The sequence below is a fragment of the Scomber scombrus genome, chromosome 21, assembly GCF_963691925.1.
Source record: "Scomber scombrus chromosome 21, fScoSco1.1, whole genome shotgun sequence".
In the NCBI taxonomy this organism is placed as follows: domain Eukaryota; kingdom Metazoa; phylum Chordata; class Actinopteri; order Scombriformes; family Scombridae; genus Scomber; species Scomber scombrus.
The window spans coordinates 18,530,093-18,544,143 of NC_084990.1; the positions used below are offsets into that span (position 1 = coordinate 18,530,093).

Consider the following 14,051-nt stretch of genomic DNA (forward strand, 5'->3'; position numbering starts at 1 on the left):
ACTGAAGGTAGGAGATGCTTGAAGCTGCCTCTCTCTCTCTCTCTCTCTCTTTTTCCCAGACTCTTACTCACTAGCTTTTATTTAGTTATTTATTTATTTTTTAAATGAAGACCACCCACTCAGTGCTGCGACACAGCTTTTCTCAGCATCGGATGGCAGTGTAGGTGTCGGGGCATATCACTCTTTTCTTTCTCTATCATTCTCTCTCTCTCTTTTTCTCTCTATCAAACTGTTACATGCACACACATTCTCTCTCTCTCTTTCTCTCTCTCTCTATCTCTCTCCCTACTTCCTCCATCATAACACCTCCATCCATCCAGGACACTGCTGAGTCGTGGTGCTGTCAGCCAGAGCCTGACGCACTCAGCCACTCAAATGTGCGTCACCTCTCTGGCCCGACGCCGCCAGCGTGCTGCTTGCTGTCCTCCAGATATACCTCGGTGGCCAGGGTCACGGACTCTGGGCTTTTCTTAAGGGTGGGAAGGAGAAAAAGTATTATATGAGGCTGAAGAAATACTTTCTTTTTCTGTTGGAGAGGATCAGGGGTCACGCTTGGGGTAATCACACCACCATACAGGTTTATATTTAAGGTATATCCATTTAAAACGTTGGTGGCTTTTATAGCCTGACCAATGGATTTTTGAAGTGACACTGTGTTTAAGAAAATTTGATGATATATATTGGTTAATATTCTTATTTAAAATGTTTTACATCAACACATAGCAAACATTTTTCATAAGAATCATTAAAATTAGTTTTTTAAAGAACTGTGACTACAGGAGCTTAAACTTGTCAGTGCTTTTCTGACAATTTGTTTGACTTTTTAAACACTGTTTTTAAATTACCTCAAATAATAATAATATTCATTTCTTTACTGTAATTTATCAGCTGATCTACATATGCCATTATATTCGCAATATGCCAATATTGTAAGTAAACTAAACTGGCCCAGAGGATTTCTCAGTGTAGCTGTAAATACAGGCTAATATTTTTAAATGGACTGACTTGAGGTCATAATTTGTGTTATTTGAACAATTAATTTGACCAAATTTAAGAATTAAACGATTAAAGTTGTCACACAACTCTTCTACAATATAAAGGTTCAAAGAATACTGAATTTTTCTCTGCTATTTTGCACTGAACAATTAGATTCAACCCTTTTTTTTACTCATTGACAGGCTTTGATTAAAATGCTGTGTTTACAGAAGGTAGTTTTAATGTTGTCTGACCAACCAACCTGATGGGGAGGAGGATAGCTGAAATGTTTTTATTATGTTTTAATAAAGAACGATTTAAGGGAGTTTTGTGGCTTCATCTTGATAAACTGACCTAATATTAAGTTGCTAGAAGTTGCCTTACAGTGTCTTTAATGTAAGTCTAAAAATACGTATCATTCCAACACTTGTTTTATAATGTAGGTCATATTGTAGCTTGAAAAACAGGTGAGGTAAAAAAAAAGTAGCAGCAACAGCATTATGAGCTAAAAAAAACCTCCATTAGGATGTGATGTAGCCCCCAGATAATCAACAGTTATGTAACAACAGGATAAATAGAGTTACCTCTGTAGTGCTTTCGGCATGAGTGGAATATAAGGATATTTTATTGCAAACGCTGTTGCTTGCTAAATTGGAAGATGCCACTGATTTGTAGTTAGTTTTGTGGATGTAAACCAATATGCAGAAACAACAAATGAGCCATGATTACACCAACAAAGATTCATCCTCATTATTTGCAGTGTTATTATCCTAGAGAACAAATACTTTTTTGCTGCTTTTAAAGAGGTGCATCGCCCCAAATTCTAGGTAACGCTTGTATTGGCTCAGCTTGCTTTCATATTGAGGATATATGCAAATCAGCCAAAATATATAAACTACACCATATGCTTGTCTGTGTCAGCTCTGTAACTGGCACAATTTTTGAATCCCATATGCAAGTGTAACAAATTAAATCTTATGATTTCTGTTTGTTAGCAACAATTTTTGATCAGACTACAAATAAAGAGCTAATTAAGCATAATACCCTTTTTTATTAGCTAGAAAACCTCTTGGGTCTTGTGAGAAAATATCAATGAAAACAGTCCAGTCTAATACAGCTACATTACTATGATTCCCCTGATTTGTCCTGGTGTTCGCTTAGTTGTACAATTGGATCTAAATGTAGATGTTTACTACAGACTAACAAAAACACTCAAGTATTATGACTTCAACAAATCTAGTTTGTGCATTAAGGGCTGAGAGTGTCGGTAGTGTGTCTTTTAATATTCAGTTTATGCTTCATATCATTGTACTATTCACCAGGCAGTAGGCATTAGAAGCATTCAGAAGTGTCTGCTACCCACACATCACTCATGATTTCTTTGCTCTCATGCTGGCTGGCTCAGATTTTCAGCCTTCTTGCTTGTACAGGAGTAAGATACACACATTAAATCAAAGCTGATATGAACATTGTCTTAAACGGAGTTAACAGCTTGTGAAACTACTGGCTCCTCGGCTGGCCTTCCTCCCTCTCAGTCTGCTTCCCACTATGTCCTCCAGCATACCTGCATTACGCTGTCCCCACAGGCTCAGAACAACAAAGGTCTATAACTGTACCTCCCCTCTGCTGGGAGCCCTCATAACTGGTGCAGTTTGTCCTGCCTCAGTGTAAGATTGCTTATCAGTTCAACATACCTCACCCCTCATTTGACATCAGTCCAAGGTTGAACTATTTTTTTAAAAATGGGGGCTGGTGTACAGTAGGTGATTATAAAAAATGCATAATATATAAAGTAGAGGTGCAGTCATTGCAGTAGTTCATTCATCAATTAGTTTATCTACAAAAATTAATCAGCAACAATTAAAAGCTGGTTTTAAGCAAAGATATCAAACATTCACTGGTTACTGTTTCTCAAATAAGATTTGAAGCTTATTCATACAGTATTTAATGGAAAACTCAACATCTTGGATTTGGCTGCTGGTTGGACAGAACATGACATTTGGAGATGTCACCTCAGGCTTTGGAAAGTTGTAAAGAGATTTTTTTTCACCATTTTCTGACATTTTATCAACTCAATTATTAATTGAATAATAAAGGAGGTAATCAGCAGATTAATCGATAATGAAAGTAATCATTATTTGCAGCCCTAGCATGAAGCTATGTGGGCTCTTACAGGAAAACTTTGATCCTGTTTTTCTTTATGTGCTGAATGGTTGATGTTTTCAAGTCCAACAAGTAACAAAACTCGACAGAAAAGTTCATGAAAGAACATTGACATCCCCCCGAGTGCTAACAGACTGCCGGTATTGTGCTGGTGTATTTTTTTCTTTTATATCTATGATTCAGCCATCCTGCTGTCTTTCCATCACCACTTTCCTCTTTCATCTGCGGTTTGTCAAGACAAAAGCTTCAATACCTGATTCCAAACCAGAGGTGGTCTCCCAAACACGTCAATGTCAGGAATCTAAAACAGATTGGATTGCACCACAAATTTACTTTTAATGACTTTTGCAGCTATGCGATTCATAGTTGGATAAGAAAAGAATACATAAATATCACATCTTTTTTTTTCATTCTGAGTCTAGAAGATAGAAATATCAGTGCAGATAAACTCTTCAAGGCTGCAATAGTGCAATCACACTGTGTTTGTTTGGAACTTTTTTTGAAACATTGCACTGAAATCAGGATTACAATTGACACAAGTAGTTTTTAGGGCATTTTATGCTTTTTGATAGACAGTTGACAGTAGTCAGTTGGAAATGTGGAGGGGGGGGGGGGGGGGGGGGGGTGGAAAACGACATGCAACACAAGTCTCCACTGAAGACTTTAGGCCCCATGCAAAGAATACTTTTGGTCTAAATTCAGTATAGCATCCCTACTTCCATGTGTGTATGGTCACACTGTATGTGTATGGTTTGTATGTACAGTGTGTGTGTGTGTGGTGTGGTTTGGATGAAAGTGAATCCTCATTGTTTTACATTGGCAGGATGTCAGAACCCTCAACTTCCTGTGGTAGACCAGGACTCGCTGCGGTGAAGAGAAAACACTTGACAAGCACAGAAGATGTTTGAGTGTGTGTGTGTGTGTGTGTTTGTGTTTGTGTTTGTGTTTGTGTGTGTGTGTGTGTGTGTGTGTGTGTGTGTGTGTTTGTGTGTGTGTGTGTGTGTGTGTGTGTGTGTGTGTGTGTGTGTGTGTGTGTGTGTGTGTGTGTGTGTGTGTGTGTGTTCATCCTTCGGAGCACACATGCATTTTTTGTGTTAGCTTACACCGAGGCTGATGCTAATGAAGATGTCCGCCAACTTTACAACTGAGCAGATGTCTGCGCTCTCGTATGGCTCAATGCACCACGCTGTAGTGTTGTGATTCATTAAGATGCTCCATTTTGTTGTGCATCTGATTAAATCCAGTCTGAATCAATGTCAAACCTGAGTTGCAGGGGTGCAGGGGGGTCTTGTCATGAGCACATCTGAATATGAAACAAGCTCAAACACATGGCCACACTTTTGCCTCCTTGTGCTGAAAAGTTTTGATTGGTTTACTTCTGCAACTTGTTACTCAAAAAGCGATTCAGCAACAAGTTAATTAATCAGTTAGATGTCAGGAAGAGAGACTGAATTTGTAGATTCTTGAAGATGTTTCTCCTCTGGTGGGAAATTTGAGGTATTTATCGTGGCAAAACATCTTCGATAATCTACAAGTTCAGTTGCTCTCTCCCTTGGATGACTGAGAATCTTGGTTAGTTAGATGGTTAGATGATTGGCAGAAACTTCCTAAACAATAATTTTGATAATCAATCATGTCATTTATCAAGAAAAAGTGCCAAAAATGTTCTAATTTCAGGCTTGTCAAATATAAAGAGCTTTTCTCCATTTTGTGTCAGTATAAATTGAATATATTCTGGTTGTTGGACTCTTTGTTGGACAAAATAAGTAGTTTGATTAGGTTACCTTGGGCTCTGGGAAAAAGTGTTTTTATAGGGAGAACAATTGATTATTTACTCAAATAATCACTGGTTGGAGCACTAATAAAGACATCAATGCGTGCAACTTTGTGATTCGTTAGATTAAATTATTTTCTTCATAATTACATTCAATCCCAGCCTCTTCTCTCTATCAGAATTTCTTTCTTTTTTTTACATTTACAACTTTTTACATTAATCTCTCTATTGGTAAACTACCCATGGTACGTCTACTCACACATAGGACAAGTCCATGTTATATATGGTATGCACGTTCATTGTTATTGGTGTGTGGGCTACTGAGTGCTGAATAAATGTCAGCATGTTTTATAATCGTCGATCGCACATGATCCCTCGGTTTCTACATCAGATTTATAGGGATTTAAGATAGTTTAACATTTAGCTCTCTCAAGAAAGAAGTGTATAATAGGATTTGAGGATGTAAGGATGGAGTGCACTTCTCTGCATTAGAAATGCATCTGAAGATGATGAAAAAAAATTCTTTCACTTTACTTGCCTTTTTCAGGCCAAATTTACACCATTCTCTATTATTCTTCTTTGTAGATGTTATGCTTTGAAGGATTGTAAAGTACAAGGGGGATTTCTTTGCCCGCTGTCGTGCATTATAAAGAAATAGTGATGAAATAGGGTGAAGAAACCCTCCCTAACATTCTCATGGAATATTCTGCGGCCCCTGTTATTTGTAGCCGGGAATGTTATGTTGATGAATGGTGAGGTAAATTTGCTGTGACATGGAGAGTAACGGGGAGGATAGGGCTGTTTAATTAGCGTCCTACTTTGCTACTCGGTGAGAAACAAGGGAGTGACAACAAGTTGGCAACACTACAACATTAGGAGCCCCACGGAGACAATAAGCAAAGGTAAGAAATAAGGCGTAAAAGGAATTGAACTTCACACTAAATCACTGCACTTTCACTGAGTGAAGTCATTGAGCAGAAGCTGTAATTCTCTAGGCTCCTAATATCCGCAATGTGTCTCACTAACACAGCTTGGCTGCAATGTTTTTTCTCTTTCCATGCTTGGTTATAGTTTGTTTTTTGTAGGGTCCTGCAAATGAAAGACTGGCATCAATTGCAGTTTTTTTTGGGCGAGTGTATTGGTTTCTGTTGTGTGTGTGACGTGATCGATCGGTCACGGAAAGAAAACCAAATCCTTTTCAAATTTTAATTTGTTCCACCCACTCTCCTCCGGGGGTTAGTAAAGTCAGGGTCTTTAAAGTTTTTTGGAAATGTAACGTGCCGATCAAACCCCTACAAGTAACTAGTGATGACCATATGTCTGCTTTCTTGTCTAACGCAGCTTCTTTTCATTGTCTAAAGTAATCACTCTGAGATAGTAGTTTAGGAAATAAAGCCTAATTTTGAAACTGAAGTCTCATTGAACATTGTGAACATGGGCAGGTTCATCAAAGTCAGTCTGAATGATAATGATAGCAGAGTTCTGGGCCGTGCTCCATGGGATCACTATCAGATGTCACGCTGACTTCTCCCATAATGACTCTTTGTCCATGTGCGAAATTGGCTTGCTCCTTTGACATCCTAACACAGCACCGTGGCATCACAGCTGCAAAGAATAGCCAATAGTGCAAAGTGCACCATTATTTCTTCGGTTTAGGAGAGCCGGTCTTTTAGAGAGCAAAGCTTTGATTTTACAGCTGAATAGGATGTGGTTACAGAGTGCAGATTGTCTGTTCGGACTGTGAATTGAAGGCTGAACTGTGCTCACGTTGTTTTCGACAGAAGTGGTTGACGGATGCGATATAAAGAACCAGAATGATGTCCACTGTTGGTCTCAGTGGTTGGAATGAAAACATGCCTCTGTCTTCTGTCAGCCATAGGTCCTCCCCTTTCATGTTCTCCACTTAAAATGCCATTGATCTGTGTGGCAGGACATTGTACTGTGAACACTTGTAACGAGAGCAATCTGAGAAGAAGAATAGGAGCTTTCTCTGTCTAATAAAAGAGATACAAAGATGTGTCTCCAAAGCCTAAAAAGAAATGGTTGTAGACGGAAAGAAGACTGCAGTAAAGAGGTAGAGCCACGTTTATGCTGTTTGTTTGTTTTTTTCCTGAAACCTAAGTAACAAAGTAATTTAAATTGAGGGTTTAACATGGCATTGTCATTCAGTGGGACGAATATAATTCAACCTGAATCAACCTGAGCTTGCAACTCCTTTCCATGTGTTCCTCAGTATGTACTTTATCTGTTTTTAAATTAAACATTATCACAACACAGTGGAAAAAGACGGCGCCAAATATTTTTTGTTCTATTGTAACTAATTCTACAGCCGACAGTATGTGCGTTCTTTCATGGCTCGCTGCGCAAAGAGGCTCGCTGCTCGTGCACATCGTCTTCAAGGCCCGTATTGATTTTCACGATATTGATTTTACTAGACGATATGGCTCATCAGGTATATGAGATGAAAAGCTATTTTTGGTGGCTTGTTTGTGTTGAACATCAAATGGAGGTGTTAGAATAAACATGCTGGCAACAAGATCTATGGGCTTTTTTTGTAAATACTACTTTCTATATATTTTTTAACACATTTTCTTTGTATACTGATTGATTTGACACTCTTGACACATCATGGCATGGTAGTTCAGGTCAGGAAGTGGACACTAAAACAATCCTCTGCAGAGGACTTCCCCCCCATAATCAGTGTCAATCTCAGGCTGGCCCAGTTCTCACACAATCATGCCCCATGGCTTATTCTATCTGTCCATCGACAAACTTGATCTTTCCACCAGCGAGCCAATCCACCCTGCTGTGTGGCAACTGGCCCACAGTGTGAATCTGCGATGGGAGAGATAATACTTGAGTATTTGTTTGGGTTTTGTGGGCTGATGGGGAGCTCCGTGAGTGAAGCATAATGCAGGGCTTGCCAAGATATACAATTCATTGTGATAAAAGTCTGTCTTTCTTCTACTTAATGCAGCAATCTTTGATCTATCTACACATCAAAAATCCTTTAGCTTAGATTAGTTTTTATACAAGTAGCTTAGTTTAGACTTTATTAATAGCTCACTTAATTCTAGTGGGATGCATTTATTCTGAGTCATTTGTTCCAAACCTCCTCTGCTGGCCTGTCGTACTTTACAGTAGATCCATCCGCACTCGAACAGGATTATGAAACAATCCCCCGGTGACACTGACTGTGCTTCCCAGTGATGCCACCCCCCCCACCCCTCTTTTCAGCTCCATCCACTGTGGCTAATTTTGCCTGCCTGCTCCCTTGGGCGTAATTGATCCTCATATCATTAACCGTATGTGGATCTATCCTGGGAAACGCCCCCTCTTTTACCGCTAGTCCTTGCTCAGTGAACCGTAGAGCCCAGTGAGCTCGGTGATTGTGGCTCTAACGTTTCTGCATGCAACAATGGATGTAATGTAAACTATTTTGTTATCTGCATGGGCAGGCCCAAGATATAGAGGCTCACTGGCTGTTTAGTCTAACCATGGGGAGACAGAGAAAGTGGAGCGTGGCGGTGCGCTCCCCCTTCGCCACCATTAGGGGCCATTTTGGCCTCAAGAGGAAGGGTGTGGAGGGCCTGTGTGTGAGCAGCCTGCTGGGGGTCTTGCGGTCCCACACCTGGCTGATTGGAGAGGAGGAAATGTCATGGCTGCTGGCTCACACTTCCTCGCCACGCTACCAGCACCGCCGCGCTCACTCCCTTTCTTTCTCTTTCTGCTCCTCATTTGCAGATGGTGGGAGCGAGGACTTGGCAGACCCCCGCTCGCCCAGTCTAGACCCTCACCTGAGCCACGTCGGCCAAGGTAAGCGAACAAAAAAACAAACTTATCATATCGGGTTTTTTAAAATAAATGACTACATCACAATTTCTTTCTATGGGCACAGAGGAAAGTAACAGTGAGTAAGCTGAGTCTGAATCCTTGACTTCAAAGATTCAGGAGACACAGTTTTGCCTGGAAAAGCTGCCTGCATTAGCTTGTCAGTGCATCCTTTTTGTTATTAAGGAGTGGACTGAGCTGTTCCCAGGTGTGAATGTGTGTTATGTGAGTGAATGAAAAGCAGGGTTTCTGAGAAAAAGCACCTTTACCTTCTCATTTCCTGTAATATTTCCACCTCTGCAATCTCTTTTCCCGACTCCATTTCTGCTCCTTTAATGTTTTTCACAGTAGGAACTCACGAAGGCCGTGTTTGCCGAGCCGCATTTTATTAGACTTTAAAGCAGAAAAGTTTACGACTACTAAAACTGTATGAATGTTATATTCTCGTAATTTTGTCTGTAATTCTGAGGGTAAATAGGCTGTATACAGCAGTAAATGTTTATCAACATCAGGAACGCCAGCGCTTGGCAGGAAACGTTTTGAGCAATTATAATTTAATGTCGCCCCTTTTTATTCCCACTGTGCGTGTTTTGAGTTGAAAACCTTGACAAGTAGGCGTGTGTGTTTATTCCGAGGCATGGAGTGGCCCTTAAACATGTCTTTCATTACAGTCTGAAATAAAATACCATCATTTGCCCCTTGAAGTTTTTGTTCTGTAGATCTCACTACTGAAATGCGGCTTTTCCACCCTCACTCTTTTTACCCTAAATTACACCTTTCAATTTTTACTTAAACATATGATAGTTTCTGGCTGTTTGGGTGAAGCTGTTCAGAAAATAAATGTACTAAGATTGTGTACCAGAAAGTGTTAAAGTTGGCCATTTTTTGTTATTGTCGATTTTAGGATAATGGATTTATCTGGCTTTGTGGAGAATAATTGGTTAATAGTGTAATTGTGTGTTTTCCTTCAATATTGGAAAGCCATTAAATTGAGTAGTCTTGACTGCTGATAATTGCTAACAGAATACTAAGTTCCCCTTTGGTATTCACACCAGGCTCTGCGTACATGAGAAGAATTTCCATTCTGGGGGATGTAACCACAGCTCGGGCTGTTGATTTTGTTTTTGCAGTGACATTCCCCAGTGAATGGATGGACTGACTCCAGCACTGCTGCTGGAGCCACACAGGGAGGACGGGTGTGCGTTTATTATTTCTTTCATGTGTGCAAGTGTTTTGATACTCGTGTGTTTGCATTACAGCAGCCAATTCCCCCCCCCCCCCCCATCAGAACCGTCATACAGGCTTCCTCTGGGACTTGTCACCAACTCCTGTTCTGATAATGGCTTCATGTCTCACTGTGGTTGCTGCTATCTGATGTGAGACTCTTGCTTGACCAGTTGGTTTTACAGCTCTGTCTGCAGGGAAATGGGAAGTCTGGGCCAGAACTGATTCACAAAATGGATGTTGTGTTTACAGACAGCTGGCTGGTTTTCTTTCCCTGGGGAATGTGTGTGTGTGTGTGTGTGTGTGTGAAGTTTTTTGTTTTAAAGCCATAAGCTGTCATAATTTGTGGTTTGTGAAGCAAGAGAGGAAAAGGGGGTGTGTGAGTGATGGAGAGTGGCTGTTTGTACTGCGTCTATAATTACTGCTTATTGTCTGAGGCTTTTTTTTTTTTTTTTTTTAAATGACTGTGCTCTTTTTTTGGGTTTGTTTAAACACATTTCAGATGGTTAGAGAATCCTCCCCTATTATAAGAAAGACTGTGGGGTATTGTGTTTCTGTCGGGCTTACAGAGGTCGACAGACTGTATTTTACAACACTGAATGTAAATGGCAACACTGAATGTAAATGGCACGTGTTGCCTGTAGGGCTGTCCTCTTTTCTGGGTCAGGCCAATCTTGTTACAGTCAATACTTGTGTTTGCTCTGATACCAGAATCCAGTACCAGGCTACCAGGGCACTATTAGAGTACTGTGTCTGTCATACAGTATCAACATGGGATGGACAAACACAAACAACACAGTACAATCGAATAGAATCGGGTCCACGTGAATCTTAGTTTGAGTTAATGACTGTGTCAGAAATAAGTTTTGTTTTATGTGGGAGCAGAGTTACAAATGGATTATACTCTGCTGAAACAATTCATTAGTCAATTGACACAAATGGACTGCTATAAACAACAATTTTGATAACAGATTAACTGTTTGAGTCATTTCTGAAGCAAAACTGCTGCACAATGGCTGATTCCACATATGATCCACATACAATTTTAAGACATCACATTGTACTTTGACAGTTTAGCATAAGCATTTTTTTTATCATCTTCTAACATTTAATAACACCATTAAACAATTGACCATAAAATATAATTGACAAATTCATCAAAAGAAAGTGAAAGTAATAGTCAAGGCAAATTTCACACAACACATTTCAACAACAAGGCAATTCAAAGTGCTTTACATAAGACATAAAATGCATCAAGACATTGTCATATTGTCCACCCCACTAATTGTATATGTAGTCATGATCCTTCTCCATGAACCAGTAGTGTTAAGTATCAGAAGAGTCATTCTCATGTAACATCCATTTAGTAAATCATTCACATCTTCAAAGGGCAGCATGTCATTTGAGACGATTGTGACTCGTGTTATTTTTATCCTACTTTTATTCACAGCAGAAGATCATCTTCATACATTATTCCATGAAGTCTATTTGTTTTCTTTGCAGGAATGGACCCAATGATGTTATGAAATTTTAATGTACCAGTCAAAGCAGAGAAATGTCTCCCATACTGATTTATGTTCCCTCCCGTCCTGCAGGTGGCAGCATAGACAGCGACTGTGCCTTTGAAGGAGACTACGCCGTGCCCCCACTCTCTATGACCGAGGGCATGCAACACATTCGCATAATGGAGGGCGTGTCACGCTCGCTGCCCTCCTCCCCGCTGCTCACACACCAGACCATCAGTGTCAGACTGCAGCCCGTGAAGAAGCTCACAGGTAAAGACACTGCAGTGGAGTGCAAGATTTGAAATAGTTAAGCAGTGTTGACACATTTCTCAAAATCAGTGTTTGGGAAGAAACCCATAAATGTGTGTTAGAGCCAACATGATGTGGGCTTAATCTGGTTCAAATTTGAGTCTCACACACATCCTTGCCTGTAGCTGTCCTCCCCCATAGACTCATTGTACTAATACAGCCTCCCTTAACCCTTCACTGTACAAGTGCAAGCAGGGTATCATCAGAGAGTCACGCGCAATGAATTAAAACAGATTTTATGAGAAAAAGTGGAATGAGTGGCTTCTCACCCCAGTGCTTTCCGATAAGCAGTAATCATTTACCATATCACTTACCCACTAATTCTGAGTAGAAGCAGGGCCTGGCTCTGGCCTGCGGCAAACACTGCAATTTTCAATTCTTGTAATCACCAAAGTCCTACCTAATTGACAGTGCCAAGAACAGCTGATGGACTGAGCTGTGGTCGGCTCTGCCCTCCTTTATCGCTCTTTATCTCCCACCACTAATCGTTTCCTTCCACACTCATCGCTGGCATTCAAGAGAGTGTGGAAAAATCGCCTCCCCCTCTGTCTTCTCCCATTAACTAGATTATGAGTCTGTGTCATGTTCCCTCTGCTCTTATGAGGAAGCTGTGGTTTTGGTGCAGGACAATGTGGATATCCAAGGCTTTCCTTTGTACTGGATTTCAAACTGAGAAATGAAATATTGACATTGCAGCTTTACCCAATATCAGAGCAGCCTCCACATTGAAGTAGAGTGGGTGTGAAGGACTTTAAAGCTTGATTCGATAGTCACCACTAGGGTGCACCAGCCTCTCAGCTACCTCAGATCATTAACTATTTCTGATATGCCGAGGGGACCCTGCTTTTTACATCATACAGAATGATTTATGTTCTCTCCTGGATCATCCAAACTGTGTGTTTTTAAAGGGGGAAACACGCTTAAACCAATTTTCTTTCATTTCAAGTTTATTTGCCACGGCGCTGCAGACAGCTCTGTGTGGGTGACAAGATCCAGCAGAGACTGTTTTTGGGTATCAGAGCTTGAGAATTAGATTTGAGACCAAGCCAATCTTATCAGGCCAAATCACACTTTTGCCTTTCTGCTCCTCTCTGCTCTTTGAGGAGCCATCTTTGTTTGTTTGTTCCATTCGTTTTTTTTTCTCTTATCTTCGGGTTTCATGGCAGATCCGGCCTAATTTGACGTCTGCACATGTGTGTGAATCAAAGTGAATTGTTTAGGACATCAGTGTGTGTGTATATGAATCTGTAAATATATATATATGCACATGTGTGTGTTGTCTTGATGGCCGCCACAGAGGAGAAGGAGTTGTTGCTTAAGAATTATCTTGATTATGAAATATGTGCAGTGCTGTCTCATCTGTGCTATTCTTACTCCTCGGCTGACGCATGGAGAGGTTTCTATGCAGCAGTGTCGCACATGTCATCGTTTGGCTTGTTATGATATGCCAGTCAGATGCTGTAGGTTGTTGTGAGGGCTGTAGATTTAGATTTTAACTTGGGGAATTAGACTTTCTCTCATGTTTGAAAAGTAGTGTTTCTCATATGTGTGTGCTTGCTGCATTTCTGCTTTGTGTGATTTGTTTCACCTTTGCGTAACCGGTCCAGTTACATTAGTCATCTTGAGTGTTTATGTGTGTTTGTGGGCATGACGGTGAGAGATATAATTTTGGCAGGATTAGCCCATCAGTGTGTTAATCCTTCCAGATTTATGTCTCAGTCATACCACCTATTGTTCATTATATTGTAGTCTGTTGTAATAATTAAATGATGATGCATGGCAGGACTTAGGTTTGTACGTCATAAAAAAGATGATTTGGCTCTCTTTCATACTGTACGTGATAAGCCTTCAAATCAAAGCTTGTACTTCTTCAGATTACGTCGATAAGACTTCACACAGAGCTAAACTGATGTTGCGTCAACACATCGGACACTACAGCAACATACACAAAAGTCCTTAAGTGCTCCAAGGCGCCCTCTGTCCTTCAAGTCCTTAAAGACCTGTATCTTCTCTCAAGTGGCATTGAGCACCAGATTGTGCTAGGACTCAACCATGTCGGCGTTCTCACCCTTTAATTAATTCTACTCAGCACCACTTCCTGCACAGCTTGACAGTACCGAGCCTGTGTATGTGCGCTGGCGTCAGAGGCCAGAATCCCTCCCCCTGCCCGAAATGGCAGAGGTGGGAGACAGAGTGAAGGCAGAGGAGCGCATCAGACAGCAAACAGCAGCAGGTCTAAAGGCTGCAGCACTTTGATCCCCCCGGTGTCC

At 40.7% G+C, this 14,051-nt stretch overlaps 1 protein-coding gene across 1 annotated transcript in view; it reads left to right on the forward strand.

Annotated features, from left to right (window-relative positions):
• tanc2b (tetratricopeptide repeat, ankyrin repeat and coiled-coil containing 2b) overlaps window positions 1-14,051 on the forward strand; it is a 105,629-nt gene that overhangs the window by 23,741 nt on the left and 67,837 nt on the right. The window contains exons 2-3 of the mRNA XM_062442409.1: window positions 8,657-8,728; window positions 11,563-11,742. Coding sequence (XP_062298393.1) covers window positions 8,657-8,728; window positions 11,563-11,742 — 252 coding nt within the window. The remainder of the gene's footprint in view (window positions 1-8,656; window positions 8,729-11,562; window positions 11,743-14,051) is intronic.